General features: G+C 42.2%; 3 protein-coding genes across 6 annotated transcripts; 1 reads left to right on the plus strand and 2 right to left on the minus strand.

The window, feature by feature from the left end:
- Positions 1 to 1,571: 1,571 nt before the first annotated feature.
- spoplb (speckle type BTB/POZ protein like b) lies at positions 1,572 to 9,774 on the plus strand. 3 transcript variants are annotated; one of them, XM_027018341.2, is made up of 13 exons: positions 1,572 to 1,791; positions 3,942 to 4,056; positions 5,433 to 5,565; positions 5,763 to 5,931; positions 6,086 to 6,207; positions 6,350 to 6,501; positions 6,613 to 6,740; positions 7,380 to 7,557; positions 7,667 to 7,722; positions 7,854 to 7,976; positions 8,096 to 8,238; positions 8,496 to 8,549; positions 8,646 to 9,774. In XM_027018341.2, exons 4-13 carry the CDS (start codon positions 5,854 to 5,856, stop codon positions 8,788 to 8,790), a joined length of 1,179 nt encoding a protein of 392 aa, XP_026874142.1. In that variant the 5' UTR covers positions 1,572 to 1,791; positions 3,942 to 4,056; positions 5,433 to 5,565; positions 5,763 to 5,853; the 3' UTR covers positions 8,791 to 9,774. The 3 variants fall into 3 exon arrangements, with proteins under 3 accessions (XP_026874142.1, XP_026874141.1, XP_026874143.1); XM_027018340.2 differs by having other exon boundaries at positions 5,813 to 5,931; XM_027018342.2 differs by lacking the exon at positions 1,572 to 1,791 and having other exon boundaries at positions 3,950 to 4,056; positions 5,529 to 5,565; positions 5,813 to 5,931.
- A 1,477-nt stretch (positions 9,775 to 11,251) lies between these two features.
- nxph2b (neurexophilin 2b) lies at positions 11,252 to 15,017 on the minus strand. The gene is made up of 3 exons (XM_027018308.2): positions 14,743 to 15,017; positions 14,449 to 14,561; positions 11,252 to 12,131 (listed from the first exon to the last, which is right to left on the minus strand). Exons 2-3 carry the CDS (start codon positions 14,491 to 14,493, stop codon positions 11,421 to 11,423), a joined length of 756 nt encoding a protein of 251 aa, XP_026874109.1. The 5' UTR covers positions 14,494 to 14,561; positions 14,743 to 15,017; the 3' UTR covers positions 11,252 to 11,420.
- Positions 15,018 to 15,537: 520 nt separating this feature from the next.
- Positions 15,538 to 19,301, minus strand: si:ch211-227n13.3. 2 transcript variants are annotated; one of them, XM_027018280.2, is made up of 6 exons: positions 19,131 to 19,301; positions 18,513 to 18,552; positions 17,825 to 18,368; positions 17,246 to 17,321; positions 16,976 to 17,089; positions 15,538 to 16,664 (listed from the first exon to the last, which is right to left on the minus strand). In XM_027018280.2, exons 1-6 carry the CDS (start codon positions 19,172 to 19,174, stop codon positions 16,034 to 16,036), a joined length of 1,449 nt encoding a protein of 482 aa, XP_026874081.2. In that variant the 5' UTR covers positions 19,175 to 19,301; the 3' UTR covers positions 15,538 to 16,033. The 2 variants fall into 2 exon arrangements, with proteins under 2 accessions (XP_026874081.2, XP_026874082.2); XM_027018281.2 differs by lacking the exon at positions 18,513 to 18,552 and having other exon boundaries at positions 19,131 to 19,300.
- Between the last annotated feature and the right edge of the window lie 2,097 nt (positions 19,302 to 21,398).

The following is a 21,398-nucleotide window of genomic DNA, read 5'->3' on the forward strand; positions in this document are numbered from 1 at the left end:
ATAAATTTAAAAGCTGTTTCCAGACCTGCATTCTCTCTTATGTCTTGTACACATGCACACACACACATACAAAGACACAACACATTCACTCTTTCCACCTTCTCTCTTGTTGTATGTCGCCAAAGGTTTTAAAACTCATTACCATTTCCCAGATTAGACGCCTGAACTCGAACAATGAAGTTAATTAAGACTGATAATTATTACTGTTCGGGAGCTCTGCAGTACTTAACAGTGAAGACACTAGGGGAGCTGCTCACTGGCTGGTGTTAAGCTGAAGCTATTTTGTTTCTGTCAGATAATGGGTAATATTATTGTAAGAAAATGTTTTCCAGACACAGGGAAACATGCTTGTTCTCATTAGACTCATACATGCAAATTTGCAGAATGAACAGACTTTCGTAAATGCATTTTCTATTGCAAATACATCAATGACACCACAGCAAGTGGTTTACATTATTCTACAACTGGAAATAAACATCTAGGTGGAACTGTCTGCTAATGAAACCTTCAAACTTTCATATTTAGGGTTATGTTTACATCATTAGCCTTTTTATTGTAAAAACAAGATTACGCACTGATGCGTGAGTCTGCAGGAAGCCCAAGGCCGATGCCTCCCTATCCAACAGAAAACTCCCATTTGCTAATTGGGTTATTCAAAGCCAGAGGGGTAAACTCAGCTGAGAACTGAAACTTCACCGGAGTCTCTCACACACACAAACACACACACACTCACACACACACACACACACACACACACACACACACCATCATCATAATGAACCTCCCGATCCAGCCATAATTATCCAAGCAAACAAAATAGCAGAACAAAAAGGTGTCTTATTTTCTATAATAAAATGTAAAATGCAAAATAATAATGTTGTTGGTTTAACCGATGTAACTAAATGTATTTTAATCAACTGTGGCTGATAATAATCTTGTGCAATGCATTTACGCAAATCATACTTTATCAGTAAATGTATAATCCTCAAACTTTAATATTGTACAATGATATTCCATATTATGCAGAGCAGTACAAGAAATTGAAACTTTTGTCATGCAAATAAAGTAGTCAAATAACTGTTCAGTCCATATGACACTGTCTTTCAGCAATAATATATAATATTTCAAAAATAATATATCTTTTAAAGCAATTCAGGCCTGTATTGGTTAGTTCTATTATCCTGTAGTATATCTTTCATTGCCTTTAGAAGCCATTTATTAAATCTCTCAGACAGATGAAAATCATTACCAGTACAATGGTGACTGCTATCTGGCATCTTTTTCTCCCTTGATACCTTGTGGGATATGGTGATGATATGGGTAGAGCTAATCCTCGAAGGAGGCCTAAAGTGCATTTATTAAACACACATAACCTGTCAGTCAGGTTCGATCACGAGTGGTGACTTACGCTGATCAGTGTCATTATGCATGTCCTCTAAAAGAGGCTTTTTGTTGTTGTTGCTTCTTTTATTTAGTGCACATTTGTGGGGACGGTTAGGGTAGATCTGCAGCTGTCTGGACGGATGCGTCCAGGAGGAAGTTCTCAGACCATCCTGACACGCATGCGCATAGTTCACCGCTCGAGCAGGACCGTAGACGCCGCTGTGCGCTCGAGCCTGTTTTGAAAGGCAGAAAGCGCCCCTTCTCTTAAAAAAAAAAAAAAAAAGAAAAAAAAAAAAAAAGGACCAAAAGTTCCCTCTTTCAACACGTTTTTTAAGAAAAAAAAGATTTTGTATGTCAAAAAAACCCTCCCACAGTCTTTCTTTGTCTAATGTGAAGAGTGACTAAAAGGTTTGTAAAAGATTTCCGTCTTCATTGAGCAGCGATGTGTTGGCTACCACACAAAGGCAGCTAGCCTAGCCTAGCTTAGCCTAGCCTAGCCGTGCGTCCTGAGGAAACCTCGCGTCCTGGGCAGCTGAGGTGCGGGGGTTTGACTTCATACGTACCAGGTTCTTCCTTTCACTGGAAAGCAGATTTGTTAGGCCGCTTTAGTTGTCGTTTGGTCACTTGTTTGGGGCCGTGCGTGATGTGTAGGCCAGGCTAGCTGAGTAGCCGTGTAGCTAGCTGTGTTTCCACTCTTAAACTCTCCTCTTCAGAAACGTCCTGGTGAGGAGGGCAGCGAGTTAACGACAGCCCTTATCGTTTAGTTTTTCCTTTTGTTTTTATAGCAAGTGGGGTTTGTTTACCGCGTAAACTGACATGGAGATGAGTGAATTTAGCAACGTTAGCCGTTAGATAACCTGCCATCCTGCATAAAAGTTAACTTGGCGTCAGCTGCGAGTCTCGGCCAACAGGACGGAGGTGATTTTGTTCAAGCCGCTGTACTCAACTCGCCGTAACCTGGCAGGACCTGCCGTGTCTCAAGCCTCACACGCTATGTCGCTAGTGTCATTCGATTAATACCCTAATTTGGTATACTATTGTGTCGTGGTATGACATGGACTAGATGTGAACGGAAATCTGGGAGTCGTACGTGGTTTGCTCGCCAGACGCACTTCCACAAAGCCCCAATCTTCAAGCCCCTTGCCTTTAAAGTTTGATTCTCCTTTCTGCTCTCGGCTTATTTGTATGAAAACATTTTAACTACCGAATTTTAGCTGTAAAGTTTGTATTACATCAGTGCGTTGTGTTTAGATCTAAAACTGATTACTGTGTTAGGTGACCCATTAAGGCTGAGTTCAAACTGCAAGTAAAAACTGGACCAAATTATTTATTGAGACACATCAGATTTTGTTCCCCAGCAGCGTGACATAATAAGATTTGGGCTATTTTTTTTTTCAAATCAGTTTATGCCACTTTTGCATGTTGTTTTCTGTATGTGATCCTAGATGCATTTCTAATCCATGACAATCTGACTGCAGTGAGAACTATCAGGTCAGAATTCATGTGGTTCTTTTACATCACGCTCTGCGACGCAGACACAGATCAGCGTTCACACCACTGCTGGCTTCTGTCCTGCACAGAAGAGCCAGCAGGATCTGCTAAGACAGCAGCAACGCCCTTTGCCCTTTTTTCGCCTTCTCTCACTAATCCTCAACAGCTGATGAAACGGCAGCTGACCTCTGCAACAAAATCTTTGTAATGAGCGCTTGTACCCATGTTTCAGACATTTCTGTGATGGACTATTTTACAAAATAGGGTGATGGGGTTGCTGCTGTCTGTGTGCATTTGGGTCATGCACATGATGTTATTGTTTTTGTAAATGCGCGCTTGTTCACGACAGGATTTTGTTCACGATGATTACTGAGAGGGGATTTTTCATTGCTTAACATGTCAAGCTTAAACAAGAGGACCAGAAACTAAATATCTTAGACAGTTTGGCCTATAACTTTGTTAGCTATGTGGATTTTCAGAAATTAATATTCATCATCATTCTGAGAACTGAATGTAGAAGTTTGTCCAAAAAATCTATTTTCCACAATTCTCTCCAAATAACTTTTTCATCAAGCTATTCCTTTAAGTAATAGCGTAGTTAAATGTGCACTTGATGAATTGTAGTTGGGTTTTTTTGCTGTTGTACTTGGTGTTTGGGTTTTTGTGTGTTTTGATTTTTTTTATTTTTCGTTTTTGTTATTTTTTTTAAACTGGATTTTTATAAAGTTACAGCTTGATTTCAGGCCAGTTCAGTGTACTTCTGTATCATGCAATCCAGCAAACTAATTACCCTTTTAGCTTTTGCTTTCTCCCACCTCAGTGTGTGGGAGTAAATATTTTAGGGCCTAGAAAAAAGAACACACTTTAACATGACTCACAACAGTTGTAGTTAGTCCTAAGTCAGAAGTGGAGTTTGAAGCACTCTTCCTCTAGAAATGGATGTTATCTATATATGTGTCTGTGTTTGTTAATATTAAGATGCCGGGAGTTCATGTACTTTGGCCTAATGTAAGCCTGAGACACTCCAATAAATATTTTAAGTTAACATGCATTATATATCTTACCAGGGTTTAATCGCGCTGTATTGGCAGTGACGTCCCACGGAATCTGCAGACTGCCAAGCACTTGGTTCTGGAAGTCCTCAATGAGTTACCTCTTCTAAGTAGATTCAGTACACCAAATGTGAGTAAATGCAGAAAAGCGTTGTTTTTATATATCTAGTAATGTGTTCATTCTTTATTTTATTTGTTTATTTGTCTAGGCCTGGCATCATGAGTCATTATTTATAAGTTAATTTCTTGCATTATAAGCATTGTTTAATGCAGCATAATTTTTTTACACTGATTTTGTGTATGCAGACTACTTGGTGTAGACATATCTCCATTCCTTAGAAATGTCTTGAGCTCTGAGAAAATGTCTTCTGTTAAGATTTTGGACTCTTGAAAATGAGATGTTACATCTCAAGGGGCTATCCTTGTAATAAATTCTGTAATCTACTGTATGAAAGTTTCTTACTTTAAATGATTTCTTCATTCATTATAATTGATGATACAAAAAAACCCAGCAATACAAGTTGAAACAAATGTTTCAATTTACTGACAGTTGGTCAAGAAGCTGAGCAGTAAACCCATGTAATGACATCAATAGCCAGACCTCTAGAGCTCAGTGGCGTATATGGGTTACCTGCACCATCATTGGCATTATTGCAAATAAAACAAGGATAGTGCCTGTTTTTTTAATTAGTGCCTCTATAAGCCTCCACATCACACTCTGCATTCTGGTATAAGATTATAATATATAACTGGTAAATAAACTACAAGCAGTGTGTCCAATGGCAGTGCCTTGTGTGGGAGAGGTCGGCAAAAGTGGACATATTGCCAAATTTCACTGTTGCACTCATTGGTACGCTAATCGATAATCAACCCTGTGGGTCAACTGTATAGTAGCACGGTGGAGGCTTGTGCCGTGGTGGTAGGTGACTGAACAGATGTGGAAGGCTCCCTGCATATCTGATGAGGCGTGCTTCAAGTAGATGATTATTAATAGAAAATAAATAATCATTAAGGTAACCACAAATGTATGATTACAGTTTTGATTCAGATGATCATGTCTAGTCAGTTGTAAATTAAGCAATATAGTGTTGTGAACACCTGGTGCACTTTTCAAAGGTGTAAGATCATTCTATTAATAGACGTGCTGGTTTTTATAGTCCTTGCATTTAAATGTTTGCACAGGGACATCTGTGGCAAAGCATAGTTCTTGGGGTTTAATAGTTTATGTATATTCTTTTCTTGTTTTTAAGTTGGTAATCATTAGACTTTTAGTTAAACATTGCTGTGAAGCAAAATCAACAGTAATTCTGTAGCTGCAGATTGCGGTGTACACAGAAATAACCAGATCTGTGTTGTGGCAACTAAAATCATTTTAGGTTGAAAGTAAGTGCTCAGTCTCTATTGCTTGGGGTTTTCAAGCAAGTACTGCTGAAAAATGCCAAAACTATTGATTTATTTGTAATTCCCTCCCTCTCTCTCTCTCTCTCTCCCTCCCTCCCTGTTTAGCAATGATGGGCTCTGAGGAGTCTGATATCAATATGCAGTGTTAGAGCTGTGTCTGATCGCTCTGTAGAGACCTGTGTTTTACTGTTGTGCTGTTAGGTATGGCATGAGCCGCCTGCTTTCTTCCACAGTCAAGGTAAGAGTTGAACACTTTTAATACCGCTTAATCACCAGCTGCTCACAGTAGCTTTGAGACACAAGACCTAGACTGATGTCTTATTATTTAATAGCCTGCCTAATATGTTTTTTAACTATAATAAACCAGTTGCTTTTACTTTTAAAACATGAAGGCAAAATTGATAGTTTTATACATTTTCACCTTCTTATTGTCAGTTCCAGTAGAATGTGAGAGGCTGAAACACGTAACGGTTTAACCTGCATAGGTCAAGCATCATTAGGAAGGTCAGAGGGGCTAAAGCTGGCCATGTCACGGGTCCCAACACCCCCTCCGCCGGGGGAAATGACATCAGGACCTGTGGCAGAGAGCTGGTGTTACACACAGGTGAGAGAGCATTAAAGATCATTCCTGAGGGATGGCTTGGCTTTGTTTGTAGTATGCACAAATGGGCACAAAAGTCAAAATTGTAGCTTGTGTTAAGATTTCAATCTGTTCAAGTTTTAAGGGCTAACAGTTGCTTCTTTTGGTTATCTGACAGGTTAAAGTAGTAAAGTTCTCCTACATGTGGACAATAAACAACTTCAGTTTCTGTCGAGAGGAGATGGGCGAGGTTCTGAAGAGCTCTACCTTCTCCTCTGGTCCCAATGACAAGATGAAGTGGTGAGTTTAACTCTAAATTCACTCAAAGATACCTCATAACCTTAATACCTGTTTACAAAACGTGCCTCGTGACAGCTGGGCCAAGCCAGAGGAGATGTTATGACCTCCTCCTCAGTCCACATGCAACTTTTTTCCTCTGTAGGTGTTTAAGAGTGAATCCAAAGGGACTTGATGATGAGAGTAAAGATTATCTGTCCCTCTACTTACTGCTCGTCAACTGTCCAAAAAGTGAAGTACGAGCAAAGTTCAAGTTCTCCCTACTGAACGCCAAAAGAGAAGAAACTAAAGCCATGGGTGAGCGCTTGCAAAAATAAATAACTAAAATAAAATAATCCACTTAATTGACTATGCCTTGGAAAAAGTAGGGTAGTTACTGTTAGTTTGTGTTTTGTCCCTCCCTTACAGAAAGCCAAAGAGCCTATCGCTTTGTCCAGGGTAAGGACTGGGGCTTCAAAAAGTTCATTAGACGTGACTTCTTGCTTGATGAAGCAAATGGACTTTTACCAGATGACAAGCTTACTCTCTTTTGTGAGGTACTGTGTCTAAGTCAGACTCACCCAGCCATTTGATTATACACTTCTACATTACATCTGTGTGCACTGGTTACTTTAATGTAGTATAGCTGTACTACAGGGTCACGTTATAAGTGTACAGTGAGAGGCACTTTAGAGGTTGGTGAGAAGTATGACAACAGATAAACACTTCATGATTGGTCAGGTCCTGGGCACAGAACCACTGCTGACCAAATGTATTGATGTCGATATTCTGATCTCAGAATACCACCAAGTACACTGTAGGGCACCTTATGCCCTATAAAAAAATGTTAACAGTACAGCTATGGGCTGTTTCTAATATGTGGTATTTTGAATGAATGGCTGATCGTGTAGAACAGATTTTCTCTTAAACAGAGAAGATGGCATAGAACAGATCTGCTCTCTGTCAAGTTTGAATAAAGAGGTATCTCTCCTAAATCCTCAGTTGTACCAGTTCTACCTTAAAGCTTCAGTCAGGAGTTATGGCAGCTAGCTTTGCCAGTTTGGTTAAACAAATCTTTCTTGGTAAACTAATAGCTGGTGTCAGGATGTTTGTGGTACAGATCCTGCAATTCCCAGTTGGGCCTTTTGGAGGAATTATTGGAATTCCCCCCTGCCTGGTGCTCTGAATCCCTGCAGGTGAGCGTGGTGCAGGACTCTGTGAACATCTCGGGCCAGTCCAACATGAACATGCTGAAGGTACCTGAGTGTCAGCTGGCCGACGACTTGGGCAACCTGTGGGAGGGTTCCAGGTTCACCGACTGCAGCCTGTTTGTGGGAGGACAGGAGTTCAAAGCGCACAAGTCCATCCTGGCAGGTGTGGCTCTTGACCCTAGATGTCTGAGGGAGCACGCTGGGTTTGATGATGCTCTGGGACTGTTTGTGTCTCTTTGCCCGTGGTAACACCTTCATGTTTGTGTTTGTAGCAAGGTCACCAGTATTCAACGCCATGTTTGAACACAAAATGGAAGAAAGTAAAAAGGTAGGGAAGGAAATGGTTTTGACGAGATGTTTTGTGTATAAAGTCACCGCGGGAGCACTTATGTTCTGTACATTTTTTTTAATTTTTTTTTCTGGGTTGACCCCCACCCCACCCCCCATCACAATCACCAGAACCGCGTGGACATCAGTGACGTTGAACCGGATGTGTTCAGGGAAATGATGGTCTTCATCTATACAGGCAAAGCTCCTAACCTGGAGAAAATGGCCGATAACCTGTTAGCTGCAGCAGACAAGGTGAGACTAGAGGCAACACTGCACCAGCAGCGACTGTAAATGAATTAGCAGTTAGTGCACAGTCTTCTGTAGTAAATGAGTCTCGTCCCTTGATGAGTTTTCTGTCTTGCTTTGTGCAGTATGCTCTGGAGAGACTGAAGGTGATGTGTGAGGAGGCTTTGTGTAACAGCCTGTCTGTGGAGAATGTGGCTGATATTCTCATTCTAGCAGACCTTCATAGCGCAGAACAACTCAAAGCACAAGCCATAGATTTCATTAACAGGCAAGCATGAAGATTCCATGTCTCTCCTCCTCATTTTCTCACATTAATACACTTGCACGCGCACACATACAGATTTTAACACACTCGTGCGCGCGCACACAGAAATTAACATGTGGTAAAGAACAAGGTGCAAATGCATGCAGATGGATTTCACTCGGTGAAGGAAGGTGACTGACCCCTGATGCATGAACTTGTTCTGTGCACCTGCTGTATATAGCAGAGAAACGCTACAAACACTGTGCTTGTTTCCTCCTCAGATGCAGTGTTTTCAGACAGTTGGGCTGTAAAGATGGGAAAAACTGGAATAGCAAGTACGTATGCCAGTGTTCTACTGCCTCTCTACAGGTCAGAAAACATTCAGTAGAATACTCTCTAGTCACTTGCTCCATTGCTCTTATTGCCCCTAGTCATGCAGCAGACATTATGGAGACAGCTGGCTGGAAGGCTATGATCCAGTCCCATCCTCACCTAGTGGCTGAGGCCTTCCGTGCCCTCGCCTCAGCACAGTGTCCTCCGTTCGGCCTGCCCAGAAAACGGCTAAAGCAGTCCTGACCTCCGCCCTTACGGACTTCATAAAGACACGCCGCCTGTGGAGGCGCCCACCCCACTCTGTCCACCCTCCCTTCATATCCTCTGCCCTGCTCCTGCTTCCTCTCCAGAGCGCCGTTGGAAGACGGCACTGGCCTACAGTGCCCTTTGCTCACTGCAGAGGAAGAAGGAACCGCCTTCAAAATGGCTGCCTCCCAGCCAGCTTCACTCTGGGCTCCCGGAGCTCTGCTCAGCGACGTGTCAAATGAGAAATGGCCTTAAAGGACATCCGTGGCCCCCTCCCCCTGCTGTGGTGTCTCTCCGCGCGACCGTGTGCCTGTTGCGCCTCTACCCAGGCCGGCCCAGATTGCACTAACTCTCCCGGAACGCAGTAGTTTTAAGGTGATGTTTAGGACCCTGTCTGTTAAGTGTTTTCAACAGGGGAACATTAGCTGAAAAAGCAAGATGTTGAGCCCTATCTGTGATTTGACATTTCAAAAAAATTTTAAAAAAGTGTGAAAGAAAAGGAAAAGTGTGAACACATCCACATGTCAAGTGCAAAATCATTTCCACATTGACACTTTTTAAAATGGTGGTGTTGCCCATGTTGTTGGCAAAAATGTTTCCTAGTAATGTCTAACATCATTAAATATGGGCATATGTATTAACTGAGATTCTGTATTAGAATACTTGGTCAAATGTGATGCATTCTTTCTGAGTATAAATATGAGTATTACATGAAAAACAGAACTGAAAATGTTGATATTTTGCACCTACTTAACTATTGGGTAAATATGAAGATTTGTTTACCATATTGTTTACAAAACATTTTTCCTTTTCACACAGACTTATTTTTGATTTTAGTTGTAAGGAGTTTATTTTCAATTATTAGCAGCTTTGCTTACTCTACTCAAATGGCAGATTTTTTTGTGTTTGGAAACTGTATTGTGGATGAGAAGTACTTTTGGTTTATTGCTTTGAAATTAAAATGGAAAAAGCACCGGTTTTGCCTGTTTCTCAAAAACACTAAGAAGTTACATTTACTAAAGTCTAAAATAGCATTTAGTCCGTTTTTAATATAGTCATCACAGCAGCTTAAAGACAAAGAATGTTAGAAATACAATGTGTTAAACTAGTGAAAGTGTCGTTGCAAAAATGTGAATCATAACGGTGAATCTGGAGCATTTGATACTTGATCCCAAGCAAGTTCTGTTTAGGTATATTTAAGGGTGGCTTTCTGTTCTAAACCTTCAGAACTCACTTAAGATCTGATTGAAGAGGCAAAAGCCCAAACCCTGAGCAACTATCTGTGTTTGAAGTGCTCATTATGAATCAGTGCTTCACTGTGATCCAGCTGTGCAATACACACACAGCCGTATGTAACACAGGACCAGTTAGACATGCAGCATATTTGGTGCTAATGCAATTATATCAACATGAAAACAGACTAAATGAATTCTTCTGTTGCCTGTATCGAAGCTCCACACTCCCTGTAGTCCTGGGACATAACCACTGTATGCTGGAGCTTTGGAACTGTGGTGTGCAGCTGAATGTGCAGGACTTAACGGCATTCTACACATAACAGGCAGCGCAAAGCTACAGCTTAGTGCACATTTAATTCTTGTAGATGTTATAACAACAACAAAATGCAGGAAGTGCCAGTGTACATCATGAAGCTCAGCAGACTGGACCATTACAGTAAGTGGAAATAATGCCTTGGTATCAGTTTCATATCTGGTACTTCAGATATACTGTTCATGCCTATTTTCCATGTCATCTTGTAGGGGAGTCATGACCATATTAGCAGCTGAAAGTCTTTGCATTTCCGCAGTCCTGCCACAATTTTTATTTCAATTTGAACTATCTTAACTTCAAGTCTAATCAAGCAGAACTGTGTGAAATGTCAGTGAGCGCAGTTACTGCTTAGGTGGTTTTGCCATCTTGTGGGGTTTTTTTTGTTTTTTGTTTTTTTTGTTGCTGTTTTTTTACTTTAATGATCAAAACGAACGGTACAGAATAATTCTAGGAGATGGGAGAATGCATTACAGTTTTAAAACTCCACGTTGTCATAGCCTGCTTTGTTGCCATAAACAGGAAAACATCCACAAGGCATGAAAACTAGAACCTCACAAAAGACAGCAAGAACATGGGCTTGTTTTTCTAAATCTCAACTGGTAACGGAGAACTTAGCCACTATTGATTTGTGGCACACACACATGATGTAAACGGTGTACCACTTAAAACATTACACTCATGACATCACTGAACCTTGTGAGCAGCTCACAGATGAAATGATGCTTTCAAATTCCACCTTATTTACAGTCAAATTTACAAATGCTATTCCAGCATTATAGAATTGTTAGAACGTGCAAAACTAGTAACATGGATGTTAAATGGCTAATATGGAGTATGTGCAGCCACTTTTCTCATTTAGCTAAGAAGGGCCCCCCCCCCCCTCCCCCCTCCCCCCCCCCCATGACTTGAACTGCTGCACAGGCATTAACAGAGTAAAGGGGGCAAGAAAACAGGAATCAAACCCCAAGGGCTTCCAGCAGTTGCCTTGCTCTCTCCTGCCTGGCCGCTGCAGAAAAAGGTAACGAGGTAAATGCAAATTCTGCAACTCAGACATTTGATCTTGCGCAATCTGGATAGCGCTATCCCATGGATGTGTAGGGCATGTCGCTGTGGTAATTGTAGTCCGGGCACACCTTCTGGACCAGTTTGTAGTCAGCGCTGAAGAAGTCTATGTAGATGCAGATGACCTTGAAGGGCTTGTAGCAGAGCCAAGAGACGTGGCTCTGTGTCTGCTCCTGGAAGCACACCTTGTTGGAGCCATGGTTGCAGAATGATGTTCGCTTGCTGCGGTCAGTCTTCTCGTACTCCACCTCACAGCTGAAGGTCTTGCCATCCTTGGGGATCTCCAGCACTTCCTGCTGGGTGACACCGAAGTTGACCATCTTGGAAGGTGGCACCAGGCTCACGGACACGTTGCCCAAGCCGGTGGAGTTGTGACGGAAGTACACGCTGAAGGACCCGTTCCCGTGGTCGACGATCTTGCCTGTGATTTGCAGGTTGAATTTGAGGGTCTTGATATTGGAGTGGAAGTCGCCCCAGCCGAACATCTTCTTGAACTTGCCCGTCTTGACGATTGGCCGGCGTTTGACGCGGGCCAGGGCCTCCTCTCCTCCTGTGCGGTTGGTCAGCCAGGCCCAGGTGTCCTGCACAGCAAGGTGCGGGGCAGCAAAGAGGCGGGGCAGTTTGGCGGAATGTGGGCGGGGCCCGTGCTGGGGTCCGTTGCTGTTCTCATCACCCTCCCTCCATCCCAGCGGTCCCCACGCCGCTCTGGGCTCAGTGCCATACACCACCTTTAGACCCATAAACCAGAGAAGAGTGCTGTGATCACAGGGGCTAACAGAGTTCTGCATGTTCTTCTGCCAATTAACATCAATGTCAAAAAAGATGGTAGTGAAAACAACTGTGTAAAAACTATGGTAATAAGAATGTCTACTATTAACCTATTAACTATTAACACCAGAAATATGACCATGTATGAGCAGAAGTGAATTACAGGCACAGCTTGCTATTTTGTGTGTGTGTGTGTGTGCTGAAAAAAGAGACAGACTCATGTTTCAGTGTAAAAGTACAATTAAAGATGATAGACCCAGCTAATCCACTAAAATGAAAGCTGGCATGAGGAACTCTCTGTAACAGACAGTGATGTTTCATATGATGCAAATGAGATGTAAAGTCTCCTGTCTGAGCTCCCCACATGAGCTCGGTCTCCTGCAGAGAAAGATCAGCAACACTCACCAGATTGTGTCCCAAACACCGTAACGTGTGTGCAGCTCAACAAAGCTTATAGCCAAAATGTCCTGTTTCAGATTTACAAGAATCACCTTGGAATAAAATTAAGTCTGTGACCACAGTGTACAAACCAGTAAAATATTAACAAATCCTACAGAGCAAAACATTGGATGAAAAGACAGACACGGTTCCATACCAGGACCCTCTCTCAGCTGCTTCCTAAACTCTCACAGTTTACATGATGGACAGTATCACCATTTTTTTATGTGCAAATTTCATAAGGCTTCAAAATTCCTGTGCAATGCACCGGAAACCAGGATACCAGTTGTAAGGACAGTGACAGTCATGAGTAGCTATCACCAAGTACAACATTCTCACACAAAGCTTGTGAGAGATTAACAATGTGTATCCACTCACACTCGTTTTATATAGGCATTACAATGCACAAAGCAATCGTAGCCCCTCTGAAAAGCTCACGGAAAGCACAGTCATGGAAGAGTGATTCAGGAGTGGTGTTCACTACCGAGCATTTACTAAGGCAGCAACACCGGTTACTGCTAGTGTTACTGCCAGTGTTTGAGACTGGATGCTGTTAGTGTTACTGGTAATGCTACGTGTAGAATTTAGATCTGAATCAGTGGTGAGATTTGCATCCACAGAACTTAGGGGAGGTGAAATTCCTCTCAGTGTGTCCATATAACCATTGTTTAATTTCAGATTTACATATAAAGAATTTTGCATGGTACTAAAAGGTGACCCTCTAAAGAAACACCATCTTTGTGATATTACCACACACACACCAAAAAAAAAAATCTAATCAAATTTTATATAAATTATATATATATATATACATATATGTGTGTGTGTGTGTGTGTGTGTGTGTGTGTGTTGTGTTCTGATTTGCCACTAATCAAATATCGGATTTAATTTGTGGCAAAAAGGAACAGAAATTACAAAAATGTGATGAAAGATTATTTGACGGCATAAGCCCTTCTATGAAAAATAACATACATAAATCCAAATCAATAAATCTTGTGGTATTTGCAGAAATCTTGGGATTTGAGACCTGCACCTAATCCAGGGTAAACACGTTTTATTACAATCTAAGGGAGGGGGTTAAGGCACAATAAACCGGAGGGAGTAGGAGCAGGCAAAGCCGAGTCCCTGCAGGAGGGGTTAAGGCCAGCCCATTATAAGAATTCTCATTTGGAATTAAACTGGTTTGGGGGTTAAAGGCTTTTCCTGCGCACCGGCCTCCCAAAGCCAATTTGTGGCATTTTGAATTCTTATTTAAAAATAACAGCACACTCTTGCCTCTCATGCGAGAAATAACTTGGAATTAAGAATTCAGCGGGAGACGGATTATACGGTGCGCCGGGGAAACGCGACACGGCGCTGCAGCCTGCGGCTCAATTAGGCGCTATCTGTTCCGTTTCATCTCTGCTCCACACTGGGGGCCAGTGTTCCACACACGTCCGCACACAGTGCCTGAAGTAACTGACAGTAAAGATTCAATGAAAGCACCTCTTAGTCGGTATTGACCTGCGTTTAGAAAGCCGACCGTATGCATCCTTTATAAAGCACTTCAGGAAACATTTGAAACGCCCCTGATTAATTGATTAATTAATAGCATGGCCTAAAGGCATGTAGGATGCTTCTATTAAATTGTCACTACTCGGTTTAACATGTTTGCATTATTAAACATAGAAACCACAAATAAATAAATGTCTTTAAATTATATTTGCTATTACAGATTAATTTAAAAATACATTTTTAGCGTTTCTTCTATTGATTCGTGCCACAGCCCAGAGGTGAGATCCGGGACCGCATTACACAATTTCTCCACGTTAGTTCTCACACTTATTTAAGAAGACTCACCATGTGTAAGCACAATACAAGCATAGCCGAGTGTCGGTTCGTCATCTTTGCACTTTGGACTTTAAAGCAGGTATTAAAACATAGGTCCTGGGGTAAGTCTGCACTGCCTCAGTCTGCAAAGAAAACGTATTTAGCGCAACATGTTAAGTGTTGAGTTAATTTAGCAAGACAGAGTAGTAAATTACCGTTAAAGCAAAAGAAAGTACGACATTAAAACGTTGTTAAACGTCGCTAGAACTAGGCTACGTTAAAGCACCATGTGTGCAGGTAGCGTGGAGTCAGGGTTTAACTCACAGTCCACGTGAAGGCTTGCTTCCTCACAGCTGTCCGCGGACGGCATCTCCTCTTTTGCTGCGTAAAAAGCGCTAATCGCAAGGCGCGCGCAGGAATACGAGCTCAGGATGACACCAGACCGCACGGACCGGTAAAGACCTGCCGCGTGTCCCCGTAAGGACGATGCCGGCGCCTTCTGGATCACGGCGCGGTCCAAACCCCCTGCAGCGGTCCTTGGGCTCGCAGTGCCAACCCTTAACCCGACTCCCGGGGCAGATGTCCGCGGGGCAGACGCGCGCTGCTCCCGTGGGTCTCGGCAGCTTACGCGCCGGCGCGTGCGCTCCCGTTTTGACAGCGCGTGCCTCTGCCGGTCGGACCAATGACGAGCGAGGACGCGGCAAACTCGCTTCGTCGCCCTCGCCAAACTTTTTAAAAAATCACTAAAATCTCCTTCAATTAACAACCAGTAAGATGTTTAGTAGCGCGGGCGCACACACACAAAGGCAAAATAATCTCTCGAAGAAAATAACAGGCATTTTGACTAAGATCGTTGCTTTCCTAATGTTACATGTCTAGTCTGAAATTATGCTGTAAGCACACGTTAATAAACAACAGTACATGTATTTGCCACATGCAGTATGTGCAGGTCCAGCTTTCCATGGAAGACTGGGACAGTGGTGGATGTTGTAGCACTAGCACCACCAGCTGGCCCATACTGGAACTGCATGAAAGACATTACAACGAAAAAACATCACACTTCACAACATTAAAACATTTTTGTTCATAAAAAACATTATTAATTCTATTACGTTTGTTCGGTTAATAAATATTTGAAGTATTTATTTATACATAAACATTTATTAAGCATACAAACAATTTGTGGTAGTACTTGAAACATGCATGTCTTTAGCTGTTGTAATGCCGTCCTGAATACATGTCAACACTGGATGTCGGTATTAAAATGTACATAACTTCCATTCCAATGGCCGTTTTCCACAACATCTCCAAAGGCTATTAAAGAAGTTACTGGAGGAGCTACGAATCTAGAACATATGTTTAAGATTAGTAGTTGTGAAATAACTCAACAACACCGTGCCTTCGCAACAAAATACACTCAAAAGACAAACACACACAAAAGACAAAGACAAACCAAAAATGCAGAAAGCAGCTGTGAAATTCTTCAGGAAGGTTAACAAAAAATGTTCTTTTACCCAAAACCTCTGAGTTCTATAACAGAACCGAATGGCTCAAAAAAGAATTCACAAAACCTACAGAACGTGGCTTCTACAGTGAGACGGCCTCTGGGAAAAGATCACGTGTCAGTTTCTTTAAAAATGCAGTTGCGACTCTTTTCAAGTGCAGCTAACATCGACCTGAAACTGCTCTTCTGCACGGCATGCGCTGCCTGGACCTTCCTGCCGACCTCTGACCCGATGCTGGACAGTTCCAAAGGGGTTCTAAACCCACTCGAGTCCTCCAACATGCCCTTCCGTAGCGCACCGTCCGCCAGCAAGAGATCTGCTGGGCCTTCACATAACCTTCCTCCTGCACTCCTCTCCTGGACCAGTTCCTGCCTTGTGTCCTGTGTTTCCATAGTTACAAGACTAGGAGTGCTGTCAAACTTCAGCACCCTGCGGGTTCCCTCCAGCTGTCCCCTGCTGTCTGGCCGCGCGCCCAGGACGCCGGCTGTGTCGGGTATGGCCCCTGGCTTCTCCGGGGCCGTCTGGGCCCCGCGCGCTGCAGTGCTGGCTTCCACGCTAAGCTCCTGAGCCGACACGTGCCGCATTGTGCCGGATCCGTTCAAGGACGGCCTGCCGTTCTGGCGTCGCCGTCTCTTGCTGAGCGGAGGCCACGAGGACTTCCTGCGACGTCTCTGGGAAGCCACGTGGCTGTCAGACGCTCCACTGACAGCAGCTGATGTTTTCCTGCAGCAGCGCAAGTTCCTGTAAACAAACGCATGAAAACGCACAATCATCTTAGCATGTCTTAGCATGACACAGAATACATGCTACATTCTACCTTACAGTCAAATGAACATTTATTGCTGACCCAAAGTCAGTTTTTAGTGCTTATATTTTTTCCTAAACATCAGTGCTGGCACCGTTAATGGTTTTGGAGTAAAACATAAATAATAATATAATGCATCTAGTTAAATACACGACATTCAGACTAAGGAATGATAACTGTTCATACATTTATCATCATTGCTGCTCTGATCTATATATACTTTTCAGACCACTGTTTCAGGACAGACCTCTGTAGGAACACGTGGGGTCTGGAGCAGATGCCCTGCGCACGGAACGTCGCTGCACCATCGCAGCGCTCAGCCGCTTGCTTTCTGATCCGCTTCAGGTGCTCCCACAGCCTTCTGAGAAACGAAAACACATGCACAGTAAAGCAGTCTTTCTCCAATGACCACAAGCGGCTAGCAGCACAGGAACGTCCAACATATGTGCCGCTCCACCATGTTCTGCCAGGTCTTCAATAAAAGCAAGATGCCTGCATTTCAGCAAAGCACACCTACCCTTTGACTTGTCGCTGTCTCTGTGGGCGCCATGCTTTATCCAGCAGCCAAGTATCACAGGAAAAAGAGGCTGGGTCTGGGGGGACAATCAGAGAGCAGCGCTTTTAATTCAGTGTTGTGTCCCAGGACGGCTCTTGTAGTCCACACATTAGTGCTTTCCCTGATTCAGCACAGCCATTTCACTCTCGCGCAGTTAGGTGCTGGGTTGAGGCGTCTGTGCTGATATGCAAAAAAGCACTAAATAATGAAGTGCAGGGAAACTTGATGGACGGGACTGGGACTGTTTAGTGCACATACGCACAGTTTCCATTCTAATTAAGCGCAGAGGTAAACAGCCAATCAGAATACATTTGCACATTTCTCTCGGACCACTCCTGCAGTGTTGCATTATAGAAGACCTGTGGGTTATTCAATGAGCCATGGAATTTACATGACATATGCAAAACATTTCAGTCAGAATAAATCCCCCATCAAAATAAGAGGTCACTAATATGTTTATACTACAAAACATATAATACGTAATAATGCTGTAATTTTCCCCATATTGTGAAACAAGTCAATAGAATCTGAAATAGTTACCATTGTTCCTTTTTGTAGGTTTTGTAGGTTTTTGTCTTCTCATTCTAGAGAAAAGACTCATACACTCTCTGCATTGGAGTGAAACATTGGTACTGTGGGGCGAACTGGGACCAGAGGTTACAGTGGCTTCTGACAGGGAGTCATCCATCTGACTATCAAAACCGGCACAACTCTCCATGGGAAACCACCGTGGATCATCAGAATTCCACTTCTGTCCTGGAAAGTTCTTGTTTGGCTGGCGTGCTTCCCAAGTTTCTTCAGCCCCTTCACCGACACGTTTGCTGACACCAGTGAGATCATCTGCTGCTGATGGCAGCGAGGTCAATTCCTGGTCGGACCAGCTGGAAAAGCAGGTGGAGTCAGCAGCCAAGCCGGAGCCCACTCGTCCTGGACCCGTGTTCCTTAGTCTGGTTCGGACGGTGGTCCTCAAGTCTCTCTGGGTCACATCTTTTAAGTGCCTCTGACTGTTCTGCTGTTGTAACAGTTTCTTCATTTGGAAACACCTGGTGTTGGACTCCAACTTACTAAGAATTAGGATCACTGCCTAAAAGTTAAAGAAAATGTAAAAAAGTCTATGCTACTAAACAGGCCTATCAATCAAATCTATGTCTGAGTGAACTAAACTTCAAAACACCCAACAACCAGGGTTTAAGAGCACTTCACTCCATATTTATAACATGGATTTTACCTTCACGGTGCGTTTGGACTCCTGTCTTTCACTGCAGGGCCTATAAACGTATTATAAAAACAATATAAAATATTCCCCCCTAACTGTCTTCTCATGTTGTTTAGTAACAGCGCTTAGTCTCCCTTGTACCAGCTAGCCTAGCTAGCCTATATCTGCATTCAGGCTCGTTATATTTATATAATCATTTGGACATCCATATATAACGTTTTACGATGTGTTGGAGGTTTAAAGGACTGACAGTGGACGGGTGCTTTTACCAACAACAGAAGAGTATTTTTGTAGTAAGCTAACGCTAGCTATGCTATGCTAACTAGCTAATTTAACTTGATTTCAAGGCCATAACAAGACCAGTTAGCCTATCTGACCTACGAAACGTAGCTACTTATGGACATTTCGAGGACAACAGCTGGGGAGGTAGCTAACGTTAAATATTAATTCATAATTAAGTCTTATTTCATTACTAGCTGGCTAGCTAACGTGGTTTTGCATGACTGGCTAATTTGCGGTTAGCTAAGCTAAGATAGCTACGGGCATCCAGACAAAAGCTACAGCTACTAGCTGAATACACGTTTATAAGTTTAGTTTACCAAAAAAAATGGCTTTAATTATGGATCTTACTTAGTCTGGAAACGTCGGCACTCTATTTGTCTCATCAGATCCATTGGTAAGACATTTATCAGGCCGGATATGTTTATCGCCCCTCTCCCCTCACAGACACGACAGCAAACTAGCGCTATGAACACACCCCAACGTCTACCTTCAACAAATACAAAATAAAATTAAAACTAGAGATCTACCACTCTGTCATATTCGTATATGTATATTTACCACTCTGTCATATTCGTATATGTGTAGAGTGGAGATTGTCCTCTCTGTCATATTCGTATATGTGTATTTACCACTCTGTCATATTCGTATATGTGTAGAGTGGAGATTGTCCTCTCTGTCATATTCGTATATGTGTATTTACCACTCTGTCATATTTGTATATGTGTAGAGTGGAGATTGTCCTCTCTGTCATATTTGTATATGTGTAGAGTGGAGATTGTCCTCTCTGTCATATTCGTATATGTGTATTTACCACTCTGTCATATTTGTATATGTGTAGAGTGGAGATTGTCCACTCTGTCATATTTGTCATACACTACAGGTGCCTGTGATCCAGTAAATGAATGGGGGTTAATGGAGGTAAATGGCTAAAAACTAAAACTATAAATATTTTGTCACCACTTGACCATGACCTTACTTTAATTTCGGAAAGTAGAAGTAAGTATTATGTTTTTTAAAAAAATCAAAGAAAATCTACCTTAATTCATTTTTGTACAGCAAATGGTTTTTATCCAGTAGGACCCTGGCATTTCTGCTCCTGGATGATGCCTTGCTGCTGTGCCCTGCTGCCCAATGCATCCTCCTTAAAGGCATCAAACCACTGGTACTGCTTTAGTAATCAACCAGTGTGTGAACTGGGCGGTTTAATGCGATTTACGCAGTCTATTCGTTAGTTTAGTGGGCACTGTTGCTTGGTGATGTCTCTGCTTGTTTTAAAACATCTTTGGCGTAGTTTCTTCTTCTCTGCAAGCATGTTGTAGGCATGAACATATCTCCACCAGCCGGAAGAAAATGTTGGATGTGACATGAACTTACTGTGCACAGCACACACTTTGATCTCACACACAATCGCAGGTTTCATTTCCACTTTAAAATGCGTTTTTCTCAGGTTCACAACCATTACTGCAAATGTTACTTTTAGTAATCTACCGTGTTCTAAGTTAGTGATCTTGTCTATCAGTATCACTTTATTACCATACTGGATTGAAGTAAATTCAGTCAAATCAATATTTGGTGCATCCAAATCAGGTAGTGTTGTTTTCCCGCATTCAGAAAACCTGAAATTAAATACTGTTTGTGAATGTTAAATCATTCTTAAATAAGCCCATTTTAAGTCATTTTAAGTCCAAAGATTCAAATTGAGAAAGAACAATTATCAAAAAGTGCACAAATAAAACACTTAAAATCATAAAATGCAAAATAAATTTAAAAAACAACAAACTACACAGTGGTCAGGCTAAACAATAAGTATTTAATCTCAGCAGTATTCTCTGGAACACATTAAATCAGAATTTAGAAGATTTGATTGAAAAAAAAATGTCCCAACACAGGCCTGTTGAGAAGTTTATCCAGAGTTACTGAGAAAATGCGACAGAATTAAACGTGTTTTTTCTTCTTTTCGTTCTTCTTCTTCTTCTTTGCCCTCTCACTATATTTCCTTGCCCTTCTCATACCCAGCGACACTGGGTATGAGAAAGGTAATGAATAAAGTCTTATTTACACAATCACACTTAGCTGATCTTGGATCAGCTTAGTTCACTCCAGTTTAGCTAGTCAGGATTAGTTTAGCGTGACTTCTGCATGCTCTTTATAAGGGTTAAAGCCTAATGATTTAACTGCTGGGGGTTACAGCTGCTTTGGTTTCTATCAGCTCACTGTCTCCCTCTGGTGGAGGGCCGAGGCCTGTACAGAACAGGTGTAGTAAACCGGTGTTTTGTTCTCTCCTTCTCGCTTAGGATGCTTGCGCTGCTGCATGACGAGGAGCACTAAGGCGCCCTCTGTTGGCCATCTAATGCTAAAAAGCAAATATTTGACTGCAACATATTTACCTGTTAAATTTGCTGAAAGGGATCAACTGTGTTTTTATTTCAGTTATATGGGTTTATTAACGAGTGCTGATAAGATTGCTTGTACTAGATTTTTTTACAGCATGACTGAGTAAATATAACTTTAATAGGAACGTCAATAAGGCTGGTTGAAAACAGCAAGCAGTGAGGAAATATTCTCCAGGAAACACATTTCCCAGTGCCTCAAGTACATTTTATGAACGCTGTACTA

This window comes from Electrophorus electricus, chromosome 26 (genome assembly GCF_013358815.1).
Source record: "Electrophorus electricus isolate fEleEle1 chromosome 26, fEleEle1.pri, whole genome shotgun sequence".
NCBI lineage: Eukaryota > Metazoa > Chordata > Actinopteri > Gymnotiformes > Gymnotidae > Electrophorus > Electrophorus electricus.